This window comes from Lycium barbarum, chromosome 1 (assembly GCF_019175385.1).
Source record: "Lycium barbarum isolate Lr01 chromosome 1, ASM1917538v2, whole genome shotgun sequence".
Taxonomy (NCBI): domain Eukaryota; kingdom Viridiplantae; phylum Streptophyta; class Magnoliopsida; order Solanales; family Solanaceae; genus Lycium; species Lycium barbarum.
In genome coordinates this window covers 116,023,283-116,038,851 of record NC_083337.1, presented here as the reverse complement: position 1 = coordinate 116,038,851, position 15,569 = coordinate 116,023,283, and the positions used below count along the sequence as shown (strand labels likewise).

General features: G+C 37.6%; 1 protein-coding gene across 1 annotated transcript; it reads left to right on the top strand.

Moving 5' to 3' along the window:
• The first annotated feature begins 11,209 nt into the window (after positions 1-11,209).
• Positions 11,210-11,923, top strand: LOC132645042 (zinc finger protein 8-like). Its single transcript, XM_060361827.1, has one exon. It carries the CDS (start codon positions 11,210-11,212, stop codon positions 11,921-11,923), a length of 714 nt encoding a protein of 237 aa, XP_060217810.1.
• Positions 11,924-15,569: the final 3,646 nt, after the last annotated feature.

Genomic DNA, 15,569 nt, shown 5'->3' with positions numbered 1-15,569 from the left:
ACAATCAAATTTCACTAAGTCGTGCGGGCACCTACCTTCCTTACCTCAGTAGGCGAACCCTTATCCCAACAATCATAAAACATAAGTAAAGCGGAAGAAAATAGAATAATGTAAGTCTCACGATAATAATATAAAGAAGTGCGAAAGTAGTGAAAATCCAACCCCAGTATCTGGTCTGGTCATACAAAAGCATCTAAACCAAAATACTACCAGTCTGAATAGTGATAATAATACATAAGTAGTCTCAAATCATGTCTCTGAATGAAAAGTAAAACATAAGTAGTAGGAAGAGTCTTCGGGCAACGAATGTCCTCATGCTCACCCTGAATAGACTCGAATCAACAACCTCGAACTCTGCCACGAGGGACAGAAGCAAATCCAACCTATTACTTTGCATTCATAAAAAAATGCAGCAAGTGTAGGTCAGTACAAACAACATATACTGGTAGGTATCATAGGCCGACTAAGACTAGCTAACGTATATAAAGACAAAAAAGCAAGATAAAGGCGTAAAACAACAAGGTACAAGTAAACAAGAATCAATAACCACAGTACAAGTCATCACCTATGTTATAGAATTTAAACCTAACTTTGTCAAGACTCAGTATAACCAATCTGAACCAGCATATCACAATTATATCACAATCATATGACAGAAAACCAAGAAGTACAATCCAATGCAATAATGTATGAATGATGAATGTAATGCGTATGCACCGTATATATGTACTTCGACGATAGAACATCACATCTCGGCGGCACAATCCATGGAGGACCCGCGAAGTCCATGTTCCAGTCACTCCGTACACAGCCTAAAGATGACTCCATATCCAACAAATACGACTCATACCAGTCATTCCGCAAACAGGCCAAAGATTACTAGATATATAATAAGTATTAGAATAGTATCGGTCACTCCGCACAAAGCCCAGAGATAACTCGTATCAAATGTGTCTCAATGCATCTGTATTTCCTTCTCACTTCCCATCCTCAATACTATAACAAAGCAATATCAATGTATCGTGGAAATGAGTATGAATACGATGCAATGTTATATCAAATAACCAATTCAATCCCAAACAGTACCACACATGGCAGACAAGTAATATCAATAATAAGGCTACACAATAAGCAACAATGGAATCACAATTCTCTTCTCAATATCAAATAAAAGTAAGGTACTGCAATATTATAATCATGATATATCACCAATCACCAATATCTAATGTCTCAACGTGGCAACGAGTCAATAAGTAAGTAGAAAATGATAAGTCAACAACGCAACGGGGTGGCTAGCCCCCAAATCATTAAACAAGCCCTAATCTAAGGCAATATCCAACCTAACTTCATACCCGAAGGTTTACATGCATTGTCTGACAATATTATCTAAACATACGCTTTGCTAATCGAAGTCTCACCATAAGGTAAACTGTAACCTACCTGGAAAGCATAACAGAAAAGTCTCCAATAGTCACACCTTAGTCTTCCCTTGTATGTCATTTTGGTAGCCTCGTGGGATGATGTATATATATGTCTATATGTTTCGTAAATGCTGATGACCATCTCATGATAAGTTTTGTGTTGCGAATAGTGTATGTTCAGGTTGAGTTTGATGGTAAGTATGGTAGGTGGTGCTCGGTAGGGTAGATTCGGGTACCCGCCATGGCCCCTGGCCGGGTCGTGACACATACGCTTCGCTAATCAAAGTCTCACCATGAGGTAAACCGTAACCTACCAGGAAAGCCGAACAGCGAAGTCTCCAATAGTCAAACCTTAGTCTTTCCCTTCCTTTGAGCCTCATCATAATGTAAGACTATTAATATCCTAATTATGAAATTAGAATCAAGAAGAAACATCATTCAACCGTTGCTTCTATTCAAGACCCAAATCCCAACCTATAGAATGGGGTTTATGAACTAAAAATATGAAATTAGGAATCTATAGGTCTCAACATGAAATTAATGTTCTAGGTGATCAATTCCCATCAATTATAAGCTAGAAGAACTAACAAATCACTTAAATTCGGATTCTAGGCAAAACCCCCAAATTTGGGTATGAACCCTAACTTTCAATTTCATTAATTACACATACATAATGAAGAAATCATGAAATAGTAGACTCTAATCATCAATCCCGTGATTAAAGGGGCTAACCTAACCATTTAATCGAGATTTAATAGCCTAGAATGAAAAACCCACAAAACCCTCTTTCAATCCACCATTTCTAAAGGAAACTAGCATGTTCAGTGGATTCCTAAGGTGATTAATGTAACATGGAATGGAAAAGAAGGTGAAAGAACTTACGATAATGATTTTCTATTAAAAACAGTCTTGATTGCTCCGAAAAAGCTCTAAAGTCAGAATGGTATTGAATGAACAACTTAGGGCTTTTAATACACAATTAATGAATCTAACTGCCCGTCACCCGCTCTCGCGATCCATTAGCCGCTCCAACGCTCCCGCTTCTGCGGTCCCTTGACCGCTTCTGTGATCCTGTCCAAAATACACAAGGACGCTGTCGCGGTGCACCGAACACTAGAAAATTACACAAGTTTTACTAATTTAACCCGAAATTTCTACTGTCACCCGAGACCATCTGCTCACAAACCATATATGTAGACATACATAAAAACATGCTACGAACGTACTCGTGGCCTCAGAATTCCCAACGGAGGTCTCGTTGACCGAGTCAACCCCCGATACCTCAAAACTAACTTTCCAACCCATGTCCCAAGTGCATTGGGAAACGAACTGAATATACACACGTGTTCAAAAAGATCATCCGGATCTCTCGGAATCGACAGATTCCCAAAAAAGGTTCGTTTACCAAAAAGTCAACTTTGAGTCAACTTTTTTTCGCTTAGAGCCCAAATTTCCCATAATTACCCAAATCATATCCAAAGACCTCGGGAAGCGTGTCAACTGTCCCCTCCGGTCGAATGTGAGCTAAACAAGCTCGGGAAAGGGTCAAAAGCATCGAAAAGGAAATAACGACCAAATGGGTCATTACACTCTTTTCTTGTGCTTAAGTACATCTGTTATGACCCAATTCGTGAATCGTGATAGCACCTACACTGTCTGCCCAGGTAGGCGAACCATTCCCTAATCATTCTAATCATTCATAATAATTAAGCCAAAATAAGCAGTGATTTAAACTAACAGATTCAAATCATATAGATAACAAGTGCGGAAAATATTATAACCCCAAAATCGGGTTTGGACTAGTAGAAGAGCTACTACCAAGAAGATACAAAGTTTGATAAGACATGGAATCTCAAAATACAACTACTATCGCAAGAATACAAAGTAGACAGTTAAATACAAGAAGAGACTCCGGGTTGCAGATCTAGCCAAAGCTCACCCTGGAATCTCAATCAAGTAGACTCAGATCACTCTAGACGACAGGAACTGAAACAAGTAACAGACTCTACACTCAAAAGAAGAGTACAACAAAAGTAGCATCAGTACAAACAACACGTATTGAGTAAGCATCATATGCCAACTAAGACTAGTTCACGCATACAAGTGTAAAATCAACAAGATAAGAAGATAAGCAAATAATACTCAATCCAAGGTCACAAAATATTCCATAACTGAATCACAACCTTTGTGGAAGCTTCTAAAACCACAAGTCTGTCTTATCACATTAATATCAATCGATAATCACAACCTAAGTTCTGACCTAGGCAGAGTTACCACCCAGAAATCTAACCCAATCCATAATCCGATCCATGCCACCATAGTATACTAACCGACCATACCAAATAAAAAATAAAGAGCTATGTAACGATGCACAATAAAATCGAATGATCTGAATACAAAATATAATGATGCGCAATGCAATGCACCGGCCAAATATCTCAACACATGTACACACATACTAAATGGTAATGTTTGACCCATTAGCCATGACCTGCAGGGGACCTATGGTGTCCATGTACCACTCGCTCCGGAATCTGACCTCAGATCACGAGCCCTTAACTAGGCCACATCCTCACCCCCTGTCAGATATGCCTTTCATATATAGCAATATCAATGTCAAACACAAGGCATCATGCCACGAGTCTTTCATGAATTGTTTCCGAACCATTTCCATCGTGTATGAGTGAATGAATGCAAATATGTTAAATCAATGCAATCAATGCCAATGAATATACTATGGAAGTCATAACACAATAAGCCATATCAGGACTTATATAAATCAATGGAATGAACTATACACACCATCTCAGTCAACATAAAGAGTCTATAACACCCTTTTCCTTCCAATTAAACAAGTGCACTTCACAACTAAGTCTTGTGGCATCAAGTGCTTCATTTTCTAATGTATCATCAACATTACCAAGTCATAATTTAATATCAGCATACGTATAAAATGAGAATGTATGTCATGCATGTTATCATCATCAACAGTACATATACTGCAGGTTTTCATCTGTTTATTATCATAAGTACCTATCACGATTCATGTCTACTCTTATTAGCCTTCCTTTCTCCCATAATATATGACACCATAAGGTAGAATTTAGTGCAGCACGTATCACAGCACAACAATTCAGGTAATAAGTCTAATCAAAATAATAGGGGAACAAGACACAATCAACAACACGAGTATATATTAACTCCTTCCTACCCATATCACAAAATTACACCTTCTATTCAATACATAAAGTAATGGCGACAAGCCCACATAATCAGAAGTCATACAAACCTAGGTAATATCCAACCAAACACCATGTCTAAAGACCTAATCATGCTTTCTCCCGTCAATTCTACACAATATATATATTTCGCTAATCAAAGTCTAACTAAAGTAAGTCGTAACCCACCTCGAATGCAGAACAAAAGCCACGAACTACTCCAAACAAGCCTTCTATTTCCAAAGCACCTCAGAACGGTCAAAGTCTAGCAATATAATGCTAAGTAAGTGATAGACCTTCTAATCAAACAAGAAAAACAATCGGGGAAGAAGACCCAATTACTTCTACCCCTTTCAAGTGGGTGAACTATCACTTAATGGTGAATTTCTTATAACTTCTATCGCTACAATCATACTATTCCAATACATGGGTTTTCTAATCAATTTAACCCTTTCAAACAGATTTTAGGCCAAAGTTTCCATTTTTATTCGAACCCTAATTCTCAATACACAATTCTCATCATTAATAATCGAATTCTCATCCTAGGAAGTAATAATCTATACTCCTAGATGATTAGACAACAATAAAATCAACAACCCATCAATTATTTATAGGTTTACTCATTCTAGGGATCTAGGATTTTCATTCACCATTACAGAACCTTAAACTAGCCATGAAACATAAAGAAGAAAGGGTAAAGAATAGATAAAGGTGGGGAATTACCCTCAAAGATGATTTCACCAATGAATGGAATAAAATTCACCTCTTTCTCTCTTGAAAACTGTGGTTAGGGTTTTGTGGGTAATGACTTCGAACTTTTAATATAAAAGAATATTTCTGCCCCCTGATGATTACTACAGCGGTCCCTAGATTCGCTGTAGTGGTTTCGCTTCTGCGGTAACAAGTTTTGTTAGGGCGGGTTCGCTACAGCGGACCTGCTGGTATGGCCTGCACTAAAATGTGACGATTCTTTTTGCTATAGCTTCGTAATTACGATACAGATCTAATGGTTTAATCAAACACAAAACAGTGGTAGTTTGATTAATATGGTTCCCTTTATAACCAACGAACTACGGCAAAAACATCGAATGCGAGGGCGACAAACCCCAAATCTATCTAAAACTTTTCGGAACCTCACCAAAACTTAGGTACAAGTCCAAAATCATTATACAAACTTGTTGGAACTTTCAAAGCATTGACACGGGGTCATCTTAACCTGATGTTGACCGTGGTCAACTCAATTTCTTTAACTTAACTAGTTCCTCCACCAATGACTTAAATCCTTCAGGAATCAAATCAATGACTTCACTAAGTGATACGTCATAATAACGGGATTCGGGGAAGGGTCAACAAGGGTAAATAGGTCAAAAATACTATAACGACCAAACGGGTCGTTATAACATCTTGACCACTTTATGTTTAATATGTGAGTTTCATGTGTGTAGGATATGATTTCATGGAAAAAGAGGTGACTTTGAAATCTGACTAAAGGTATTCGGATCTAGGGAAGCACCTGAGAGCCAAGTACATACAAAAAGGAGTTGAAATTATGACATGTCATGAATTTGGCTTGTTGCCCCCACACCCCATACCTATGCCATGTTCTTCACCGACACTATTTTCTAGATATACCAAATTATGATTGGTGCATCGTACACCATAGCTAGGTTGTGCAGCACACCAATGCCTTTTTACTGCCAATCCGAGTCAGTTTCGGACTTTTCAATTAGATCTGGCCCAAGGCCAAGTCCTAACACTATAGATACACCTTCTACATGTTTTTATGGGATACTCAGACATTGGAGAGTAGACAACGTAAGGACGGTCATAACATCGTGGAGCAATGATTCACATAATTTATATTTTCTTTTTTATATTCTTTATAGTTGAAAGATTATAGATTGTGTTGTAACCATATTATGAGCGGCTAGTTTCTTATTATCCTAGATATGTGGGATTGCACCAATCCAAATTGTTAAATCTCTTCCCATTTCTCCCTATGCCATAAATGCACTAGCTCAACTTTCTAGAAACAAAATGTTGAAGATATGGCAGTCATGCGGTTCTTCGTAACATCATTTGCATTTTCTATGGACATTACAGAACCAAAGAGCCCGAATCATATCCTTATTCAACTGAGCCTCCAAGTCGTAGGTGCGATCTGAGGTTGGATGCATGTCCTTATAATGGTGAAACATCCCACACCAAACTGTGTGATGTGTCATCACAACAGTGAGAGAATAAAAGAAAGGAGTTCAAGAATCCAAGTCGAATTAATTATGCACGATAAGGAATAAGAGAATAGAAATTTACTAACTGTCCCATAGCCTCTTGAAGATAAGTACAGATGCCTCTGTACTGATCCGCAAGACTCTACTGGACATTGCTCTTTTACCCATAAGGCCGATGCATCAGACACCTACACCTAACCCGGTAGGCGAACTATATATCATTTTGAAGACTATTATTCAATTATTAAGTGAAAAAGTAAAGTGAGAATGTTAAGCACGTAATAAACGTAGTCTTATACACATAAGTTGTGCAAAGTAATAAAATACAATACCTAAACCTGGTGCCACAAGTACAAGAGTCTCTAAAATGCGAATACAATTTTGAAAATGACTAAGTAAATGTGTGTAAGAATAATAAGATCAATTAAAAATGAGGGTCGAAGGGGCCTGGTGTTTCTGATCAGCCAGGTAGCTCACCTCGAGATGTCCAATTGATGAACAACTATAAATTCAAACGGCCCCACATGCTCCACTGCCGTACGGATTTAGATCTACACCAACAAGTGTAGCAAGTATAATATGTATACGAGGATCCACATGTACTCAGTAAGTATCATTGACATGCACCATTGAAGTAGTGGCTAGGTTTAATCATTGGAAACACTTGTTTTAGCATTAAACTATATTAAATATCCACATTTAAATAATTATCGAGATAAGAGAGAAATAACTCAAGTCAATCGTGCAAGGTCTCCAAAATCAACAAATACAAGGACTAAACATAATTCGCTTTAATTGATCACTTTATAATTCAATTAGGTTCAACAACTCAAGTAAAGAATGAATGTGATGCAATGCAATGGCCATGTATATGCAATCAGTATACACACTAACTCCGACGGAGGTGTCCGGGAGTCGTGATCCATGGGGGACCCCTGAAGCCCATATACCTATCTGGAACAAGATTTAACCATACCATATCGGGCAAGCAGCCAATATAGGCTAAAATATCATCATTCAACCTGGAATTAGATCAACCAGATCACATTGGGCTATTACAACATGAATCATCACAGAGAATAAGCATGAATGATCACATAAAGCATGGATATCATATTCACACATGGGACATATTTACTATTTAAAATACGCACTAAAACAGTTCATGTTTCACAAGTACATGATATATCGGGAGTGATGTATAAACACATAATCAGTTGATCATGATAATCATCACTCAACTCAGTCAAAGCATGCTTCAGCATTCAATCAATCACGTAATTCGATAAAATACCCATAACATGACATTGATACCCCCATAAGTGCTCGTCAACTCACGAATGGGGGGAAGCCCTCTTTCACCCTTAATCATTATTATCATTGGTTATGAAAACATCTTCCAATCGGATCGAGTTTAAAATTTTTAACTTACCTCAATTTGTAGCCAAAGAACTCACGAATTTGCTTTGCGAGTTCTACATGAGTATATGAGTCTATAGATATCCATATTAGCATATAGTTAACACGAGTCAAAAAGTCAACGAAACGTCAACCTACAGCCGACATGGTCGAAACGAGAATTTTATTTTTAAATGGGGTTATCCATTCCTTAGAGAACCCATATCGAATATTTCATCCCAAAGTTACTTCAAATCGACCTCCAAATTCATAAATTTAACTCTATGAAGTTTTAGGGAAAAACCCTCCAAATTCTCAATCAAATCACAAATAAATTCACTAATAAATGTATGGAATCATGGGAAAATACCAAAATAATGGTTAGATTCTTAACCTCGCGTTTAATCGAGAAGAATAAAAAATCTTCCAAATTCGAGCTCACTAGCTCCCAAAATGTTGAAAATACTAAAATCCCAAAATCTGCCAATTTTATACACTTCCATGCATTTCTTCATTTGGACCTCGACCCGCCACGTCCTGATCACAAAGCACAATTTTTTTAAAAAAAATTCAGATTTTTTTGTCTTCATGGTGATCGTGGAAAAAACCCTCATGATCGCGTGAACAACCCGTACCAACAATATCTGCACAAACTTTTCATGGTAAAAATGTAAGACTCTGTCATGCGATCTTGAAATTCGACGATTTTTGTCTCTATGGTTCCGAAATTACGATCAGATTGATTCAATCAAAATACATTTTAAGCTCATTTTCTTAATATTGTACTGTTTATGTTCAAAATGACGTCCAAACATCAATTACGATCGTAATACGATCAAAACCCTCCTAAAACTCACTTGAATCTTATCAAAATTCCGGACAAGTCAAAAATTATCGTACAGACTTGTTGGAACTTTAATATCATGAATTTGGACTCATTTATGGTCAAGTCTTATTCTTTGAAATCACTAGTTTCCAACCTAAGCGTCTGAATCACTCTTGAGCTTCTCAGGACTCATCCAAACTATCCAACTAAGTTAAAAAAAAAAAACATACATAGGGACCTATAGTAGCTTTCTAACCTTGATTCCGAGTTTGTTTACCCCGAATGAAGACTTTGGTCAACTCTTATGTTATTTTTTCTCAAAGCCTCTAATTTTGTGTTTTCTTCTTTGATACTCATCTGATTGCCTCGGGAGCCATGCTAGCCGTCCTCGCAAGTCCTAAATCACATTTTGAGCCTACATAAAGTGTCATTTAAGGAAAAAAAATTCTTATACTCAAAATAATCGAACAGGTCGTTACATTCTAACCGGTTATTTTTATGCTTGTGATTGCTTTGTTCCTCCTCCGACATGGACTTCCTCCAAATTCAAGTTCTTATTGCTTTCTATAGGTGTTCAAATTAGTTAATCTATTAGTTAGAACGATCTGTAGCTCACAAAACACTCACAATAAAATTGAATTCCAATTACAAATCATAGAATCACCTAATCGAACCCCAAGCCTGAAGCTGCTAAACTTGACAATGGAAGTTGCAAATTTCAGTCCCAAGTCCGTCTTCAATTTCGTGCATAAAACATATTTGGTTGTTTGGAGAGTGAAGAAGATGAGCAAAAACTCCATTGAAAGCAATTGAAGAAACTTGAAGCTTGGGTTTAAACTTTTTGAATCTGCTTAATAATTATTTGTTTCGACCGGGTGTTATTGGATTATCTCATCAGCATTTGGGTCATTTGCACGATTTCCCTTCAAAGGCACTGATCTTTAATTTTTGCCTTTCGCTAAAATTCCCTTAGTTTTAGGTTCGAATCTCCGCTCAATCAAAAATTAAAAAAAAATCGCTAGTTAGAGTTTGGATTCGCAAGACAGAGTTTGAAACTCTACCTTAAGGTAGAAGACAAAACTCTGCCTTAAGGCCTAACTTTTGTCCAAATAGGCCTAATTGTTGGCAAAAGTTAGGACTTAAGGCAGAGATTTGCCTTAAAACCTAATTTTGGGTAAAAGTTTGTTTTAAGGAAAACCTCTGTCTTAAGGGTTAACTTTTTCCCGAATAGGCCTAACTTTGCTACAAACCTCTGCCTTGCGATTTTTTTTTCTTTTTTCTTTTTACTGAGCTAAGGTTCGAACCCAGAACCTCTGGGGTATTAGGCGAAGGGCAAAAATTAAAGACCACCAATTTAAGGGGCAAAAATTGAAGACCAGTGCCTTTGAAGGGAAATCCGCACAAAATAATGTCAGGATTTTAAGAAGTTTTAATCTCAATTTTGGGACAATTTTGTGGTTTGAGTTGAAATTTGAGCTACAGTTCGAAAGTAGAAGATGAATTTTCTGCCATGTATAACTGCGTATCCCCTGTGTGTCCTTTGTGTATCCCCTATGTCGATGTTGTTTTGTCTTGACAAAAAATTTAAGAAAGTAAAAATAACTTTTTTCAATCTTGTAGTCTTAAATTAATGATGTGTTGAATGTACAAAATGCATTTTAATCTTATAGTCATAAATATGTCATGTGGAAAGTTGAACTTAAAGGGTTGCCAAAAAAGGAAAAAAACTTTCTTTTAGAAATGAACTAATAGAAAAAAGTAAGACAAACATTTTAAAACGGAGGGAGTATGAAAAATAAAGAAAAACCCTTCTCTAATCAGTTAAATTATAGAAATTGCAAGGAAAAAAAACCCGGTCTAAATATATAAATTAAAAAGAAAAAGATTAATCCTCGAGGATATGCTCCAAAATTTGTGTGGGGTTTTGTGAGGTCTCAAGACTCACACAAATATATTGAAAGGTTAGCTCCAATTATCCTTGGATCAGACCACTTCATTTATAATTGGTCCCTCTATGCTAGCACTCTCTTCGACTCAAGAATTATAGAGAACAGACTCCTTTGCTTCTGCTTTAGCTTTTTCTTCAAAACAGACGCACACAGAGAGAGAAAACCCATGGAGAAGACAGATAGAGAAACTCGTGATTTCATGAACGTGGAATCCTTCTCTCAGCTACCCTTTATCCATTCACCACCACCTAAAGAAAAGGCCATTAGGCTTTTCGGCAAAGAATTTGGAGCTGGTCATGATAATTCCATGGCTGCAACTAAGGAATCAGAATCCATTGAAGCTGACAACAATAGTAGTGAAAGCAGCCGGATATTTGAGTGCCATTACTATTGTAGGAATTTCCCAACTTCACAAGCTTTCGGAGGACATCAAAATGCACATAGGAGAGAAAGGCAGCACGCTAAAAGAACTCATCTTCAATCCGCAATGGTCCATGGTGCTTTCACTGAAGGAAATATTTATGGCATGATGAACTATCGTCCAACAGCTAATTACCATCATACATCAACATGGGTGAATCAGCACATGGCTAGTACTAGATTTTATGGAAGCCATCATACCCCTTATTCTCATCAACCTCCGCCTATAAATGGAAGTCCTTTAGCCTTATGGAGGATCCCACCAGCAGCAACTTCTTCATCTTCTTCTTCTAACTTTGGTCGTGAACGCTCAATTATACAGTCATTGCCAATCTTTGCAGCTAATGAGGATTTCAAGCCTTCTCCAATCATCAACACTACTTCAACGTCTCAAAGAGGTTTCCGATATGAAACAAATCCCGGAGTTCAAGATTATGTGAGTTTAGATCTACACTTGTGAAATGCTACCTCTCCTTTCAACCTAATTAAAATTCTTTGGCCACAATTTCTTACATCGCCAAGAACCACCACTACTTTTATTAGCCTGCCGACGTTATGTAAATAGAATAATTTTAGTATATGCTCTTCTTTTTTCTTTTATTTCACTATGCAAAACAGCCATTTTGTGGGCCAGATTCAAGAATTTAGCCACTTCATGCATGTTAACTTGCTTAGCTACTTTTTTCGATGGTTTGGTGCTAATTTGAAGAATGTTTGGTCATGGGTTATAACCATAGTTTCACTCCTAGACATATAGGGAAAAACACTGTCAGATTACTTAAAATATAATTACAGATAATTATTCAAAACAAATGATATTAGTAGCCTAATACTCCCTCCGTCCCAATTTGTTTGAAGGTTGACCAGTTTGGGAGTCAAACAACTCTTTCTTTGATTACGATTTTCTCCAATTATTTTCATATATTGTGAATTATTAATAATGTAGACTTATAATACTTTTTATGTAGTTTTCAAATGTGAAAATTTTACTATAAAATACTCGAAGAATCTATGTTTAACATTAAGTCAAAGTTGTTTGACTCCCAAACTGGTTAACCTTCAAACATATTGGAACGAGGGAATATATATACGGCGAGGTAACAGATACATTAATAGTGTGTAAAAAAAATTGGAGTGTCAGTTTAGATATAATTAAATCAATAATATCAAACCGACGGTAGTACACGTGTTTTTTCTTGTTTTGTGTGTGTATGAGTTGTTGGGTTGGGATTATAGGGGAGGAAGGCCATAGGTGCAGGATACTTGGGCTAGTTACTTACAAGCAAGTTACAAGTTATGTTGGATCTCAAGAAATAAATTGTACTCACTCCATTCAAATTTAAATGTTTAATTTGATTGGTCATAAAGTTTAAGGAATAAAATGAGATATTTGCTATTTGTGGTCGTAAATTAAAAATTTGCATAATGTACTAAAATGTTCTTTGAATCTTGTGATTTTACGCTTGTCATTTGAATATTTGAATTATGAACTTACTAAATACAAAAGGAGACGCAACCTTTGGGACATACCAAAAAGAAAAGTAAGACAGAGATGGAGGGAGTACAAAGAAAGCATCTGCAGGTACTCTAATATACGATAGAAAGGATGATAGTTCTAGTATAGCCGCTTGATTAGCTAATGAATATTCTTCTTCTCGTTTATGAGAGTGTTTTCTGGTGAAAATGGATAATCAGTTAGAGATTTGTATTTCAAGGCTTTAAAGACAAGTGGGTAGTATCCAATCCCGGAAACTCTCCCTTCGGGTAGGTTTTCGTGATTACGAGAGTTAGATTGAAATAACCAAGCATAAAAAAATGAGAAATCAAGCAAGATAAATATGTTCACAAGAGTAATCGGTGCGCCCAGATCTATTGTTCTTGAGACAAAAAGTCAGGGATATGTTACAAGAGATGAGATGAGAATGCCTTAGCTTACATGATAAGCTATCTATATTTAGACCAAAACAAGACTTTTCAACCCTAATAGTCGGCTGATGTGACCTCACTGTACCCCTACGTGCTTCTCTGCCACAGCGCACTGATCAAGATTTGTTGATATAACCTGAGTCGGCGGAAGTGGGTGGCAGCTATGGAGATCCTCTTGATCTCTCCGAGCTCCTGGTTGATGGAACTAGCTCGGGTACGGATTTTACCCAATACAGATAGTCTCCCACTTTTCGGCCCCTTTATGAACATGAGATCGGGAAGTGAAAGAGCCCGGCCGCTTCAAATTTTACTCAAAAAATTAGCGAAACGTCGCGACTACCTCCACGATTGGACACTTTGTCAGGGATGCATTTAATGCACCCCCCACCCCCCCCCCCCCCACTTCGTCTACTTCAACTTCCTCATCACAATACTTGGTCGTTACTCAGGTTGCACGGTTACCCGTGGAGGCCCCTAACGCCCTTTCTTACCATGAAAACCACAACGACCCCTCTTCTGACGCCAAGAGATTGATTTGGGTTCTATTACCGCCGAAATCATCCCCCCACCCCTCAATTTCTCTGGGGGTTTCCGTAGCCGCCGACTAGAATCTGTTATGACGATTCGCTCCCTGGTTACTAGTTTTTGTCTTGATCAGATATTTCTGGACTGCAATTGGGGGCCCGACGTAGAGATAGCTTAGCTCCTAGGAATGCCAACATCTCCTACCATTTTGTCGGCATGTCTACCATCTATATGTATCCTTTCACAATTAGCTTCACTCTCCTGATCCACCACATAATTGAAAAATTCTGTCGCCGCTACCAACTCTGCATAGGGCAACTGTCCCATCAAATCTGGAGGATCGTGCAATGCATTCAATACTTAGCCAACAGGCCAATATCCCCTTTATATTTGACCAGCTGATCCAACTGTACTCCCCTTGCGTATTTCGGGGGGAATGGTGCACCTGGATTCCCGAGGCGTCTAGAGTCTCATCACCAATGTCGAGGACGACTACGAAAATTGGTGGCACAATAGGTTTGTTATGATACTGTTTCACCTCGAAAATTTTTCCGTTCAAGTACAGTGAATAGACTGACGAAGGGCGCGACGTATGCGATGTTTTGATAAGTTATAAATAACATTTGACGATTCTAAATGAGATTTCAAAGACATTCGAAGTAAGAGAAGAAAGTTACCTAGAAGAGGTAAGACATATAAGATGTCTCGGAAAGGATTTATGAATAACGAATTAACGATGAATTAATGATGCTTTGGAGAAGAGTTGTAACGTCCCCTAGATTATTAATGATGTGATAAACAAGTGTCAAGAAGGATCCATAAGGATTGGAGATCAAACGAGTCGACGAAAATGATTTTTGAAAAACTGTGGATTGTACGGTCCATTATACGGACCGTAAAAAAGATACAGACCGTAGGTATGGCTGTATATTTAGCCAAGATGGGCAGTGTTCACTGGAACAATTATACGGTCACACATACGGACCGTATAAATTGTACGGACCGTATGTGTGTCCGTATAAATGGGTCGGGACAGAATTGTGTGTATTTAATAAGGGACCAAGTTCATTTCATTTCATTTTCCCTCCACACCCCTTCTCTCTAAAACATCTCTCTACACTTCTCCAACAAGAATTCAAGGATATTAGTGATCAACTACATCAAACCATGTGAATCAAATGTATGAAACCAAATAAAGTTCATCTACACCATGAAATCTCAAAGGAAGTGAGCTAGGGTTTTGGTGCAAGAAGAGAAGTTCCACTCAAGGCTTAGTCTCCCATCATCTAAGGTAGAAACGTGAGCATTGAAGGAGAACAACCAAGCGATGGAAATTGTTAAACGAAAGAGGTATGTAAGGCTAGTTCTTTCTTTCTAAGGCATGAATCTTATGGTATGAATCCTCCTATCTCTCTATGATTTTCCTACCTATTGTGAACTATGAATCTATGAGTATAAAGAACTTCATACGAGATAAAGAAAAGAGATACGCTACGAACATGACAATACCGATGATGAATCTAAGTATAGAAGTCATAAAGCTTATGATATGATATTCCTACGAAGCTAATGATCCTTATATGATTCCTATGATAGTATTTCCCTTACCTCTCCATAACTTTCCTACCCTCCGGAAAACTAAGAGCCTATGTTCA

Bases quoted from the DNA above. Each gene is read 5' to 3' on its own strand.
- LOC132645042 (XM_060361827.1), top strand. From the start codon at position 11,210: ATGGAGAAGACAGATAGAGAAACTCGTGATTTCATGAACGTGGAATCC.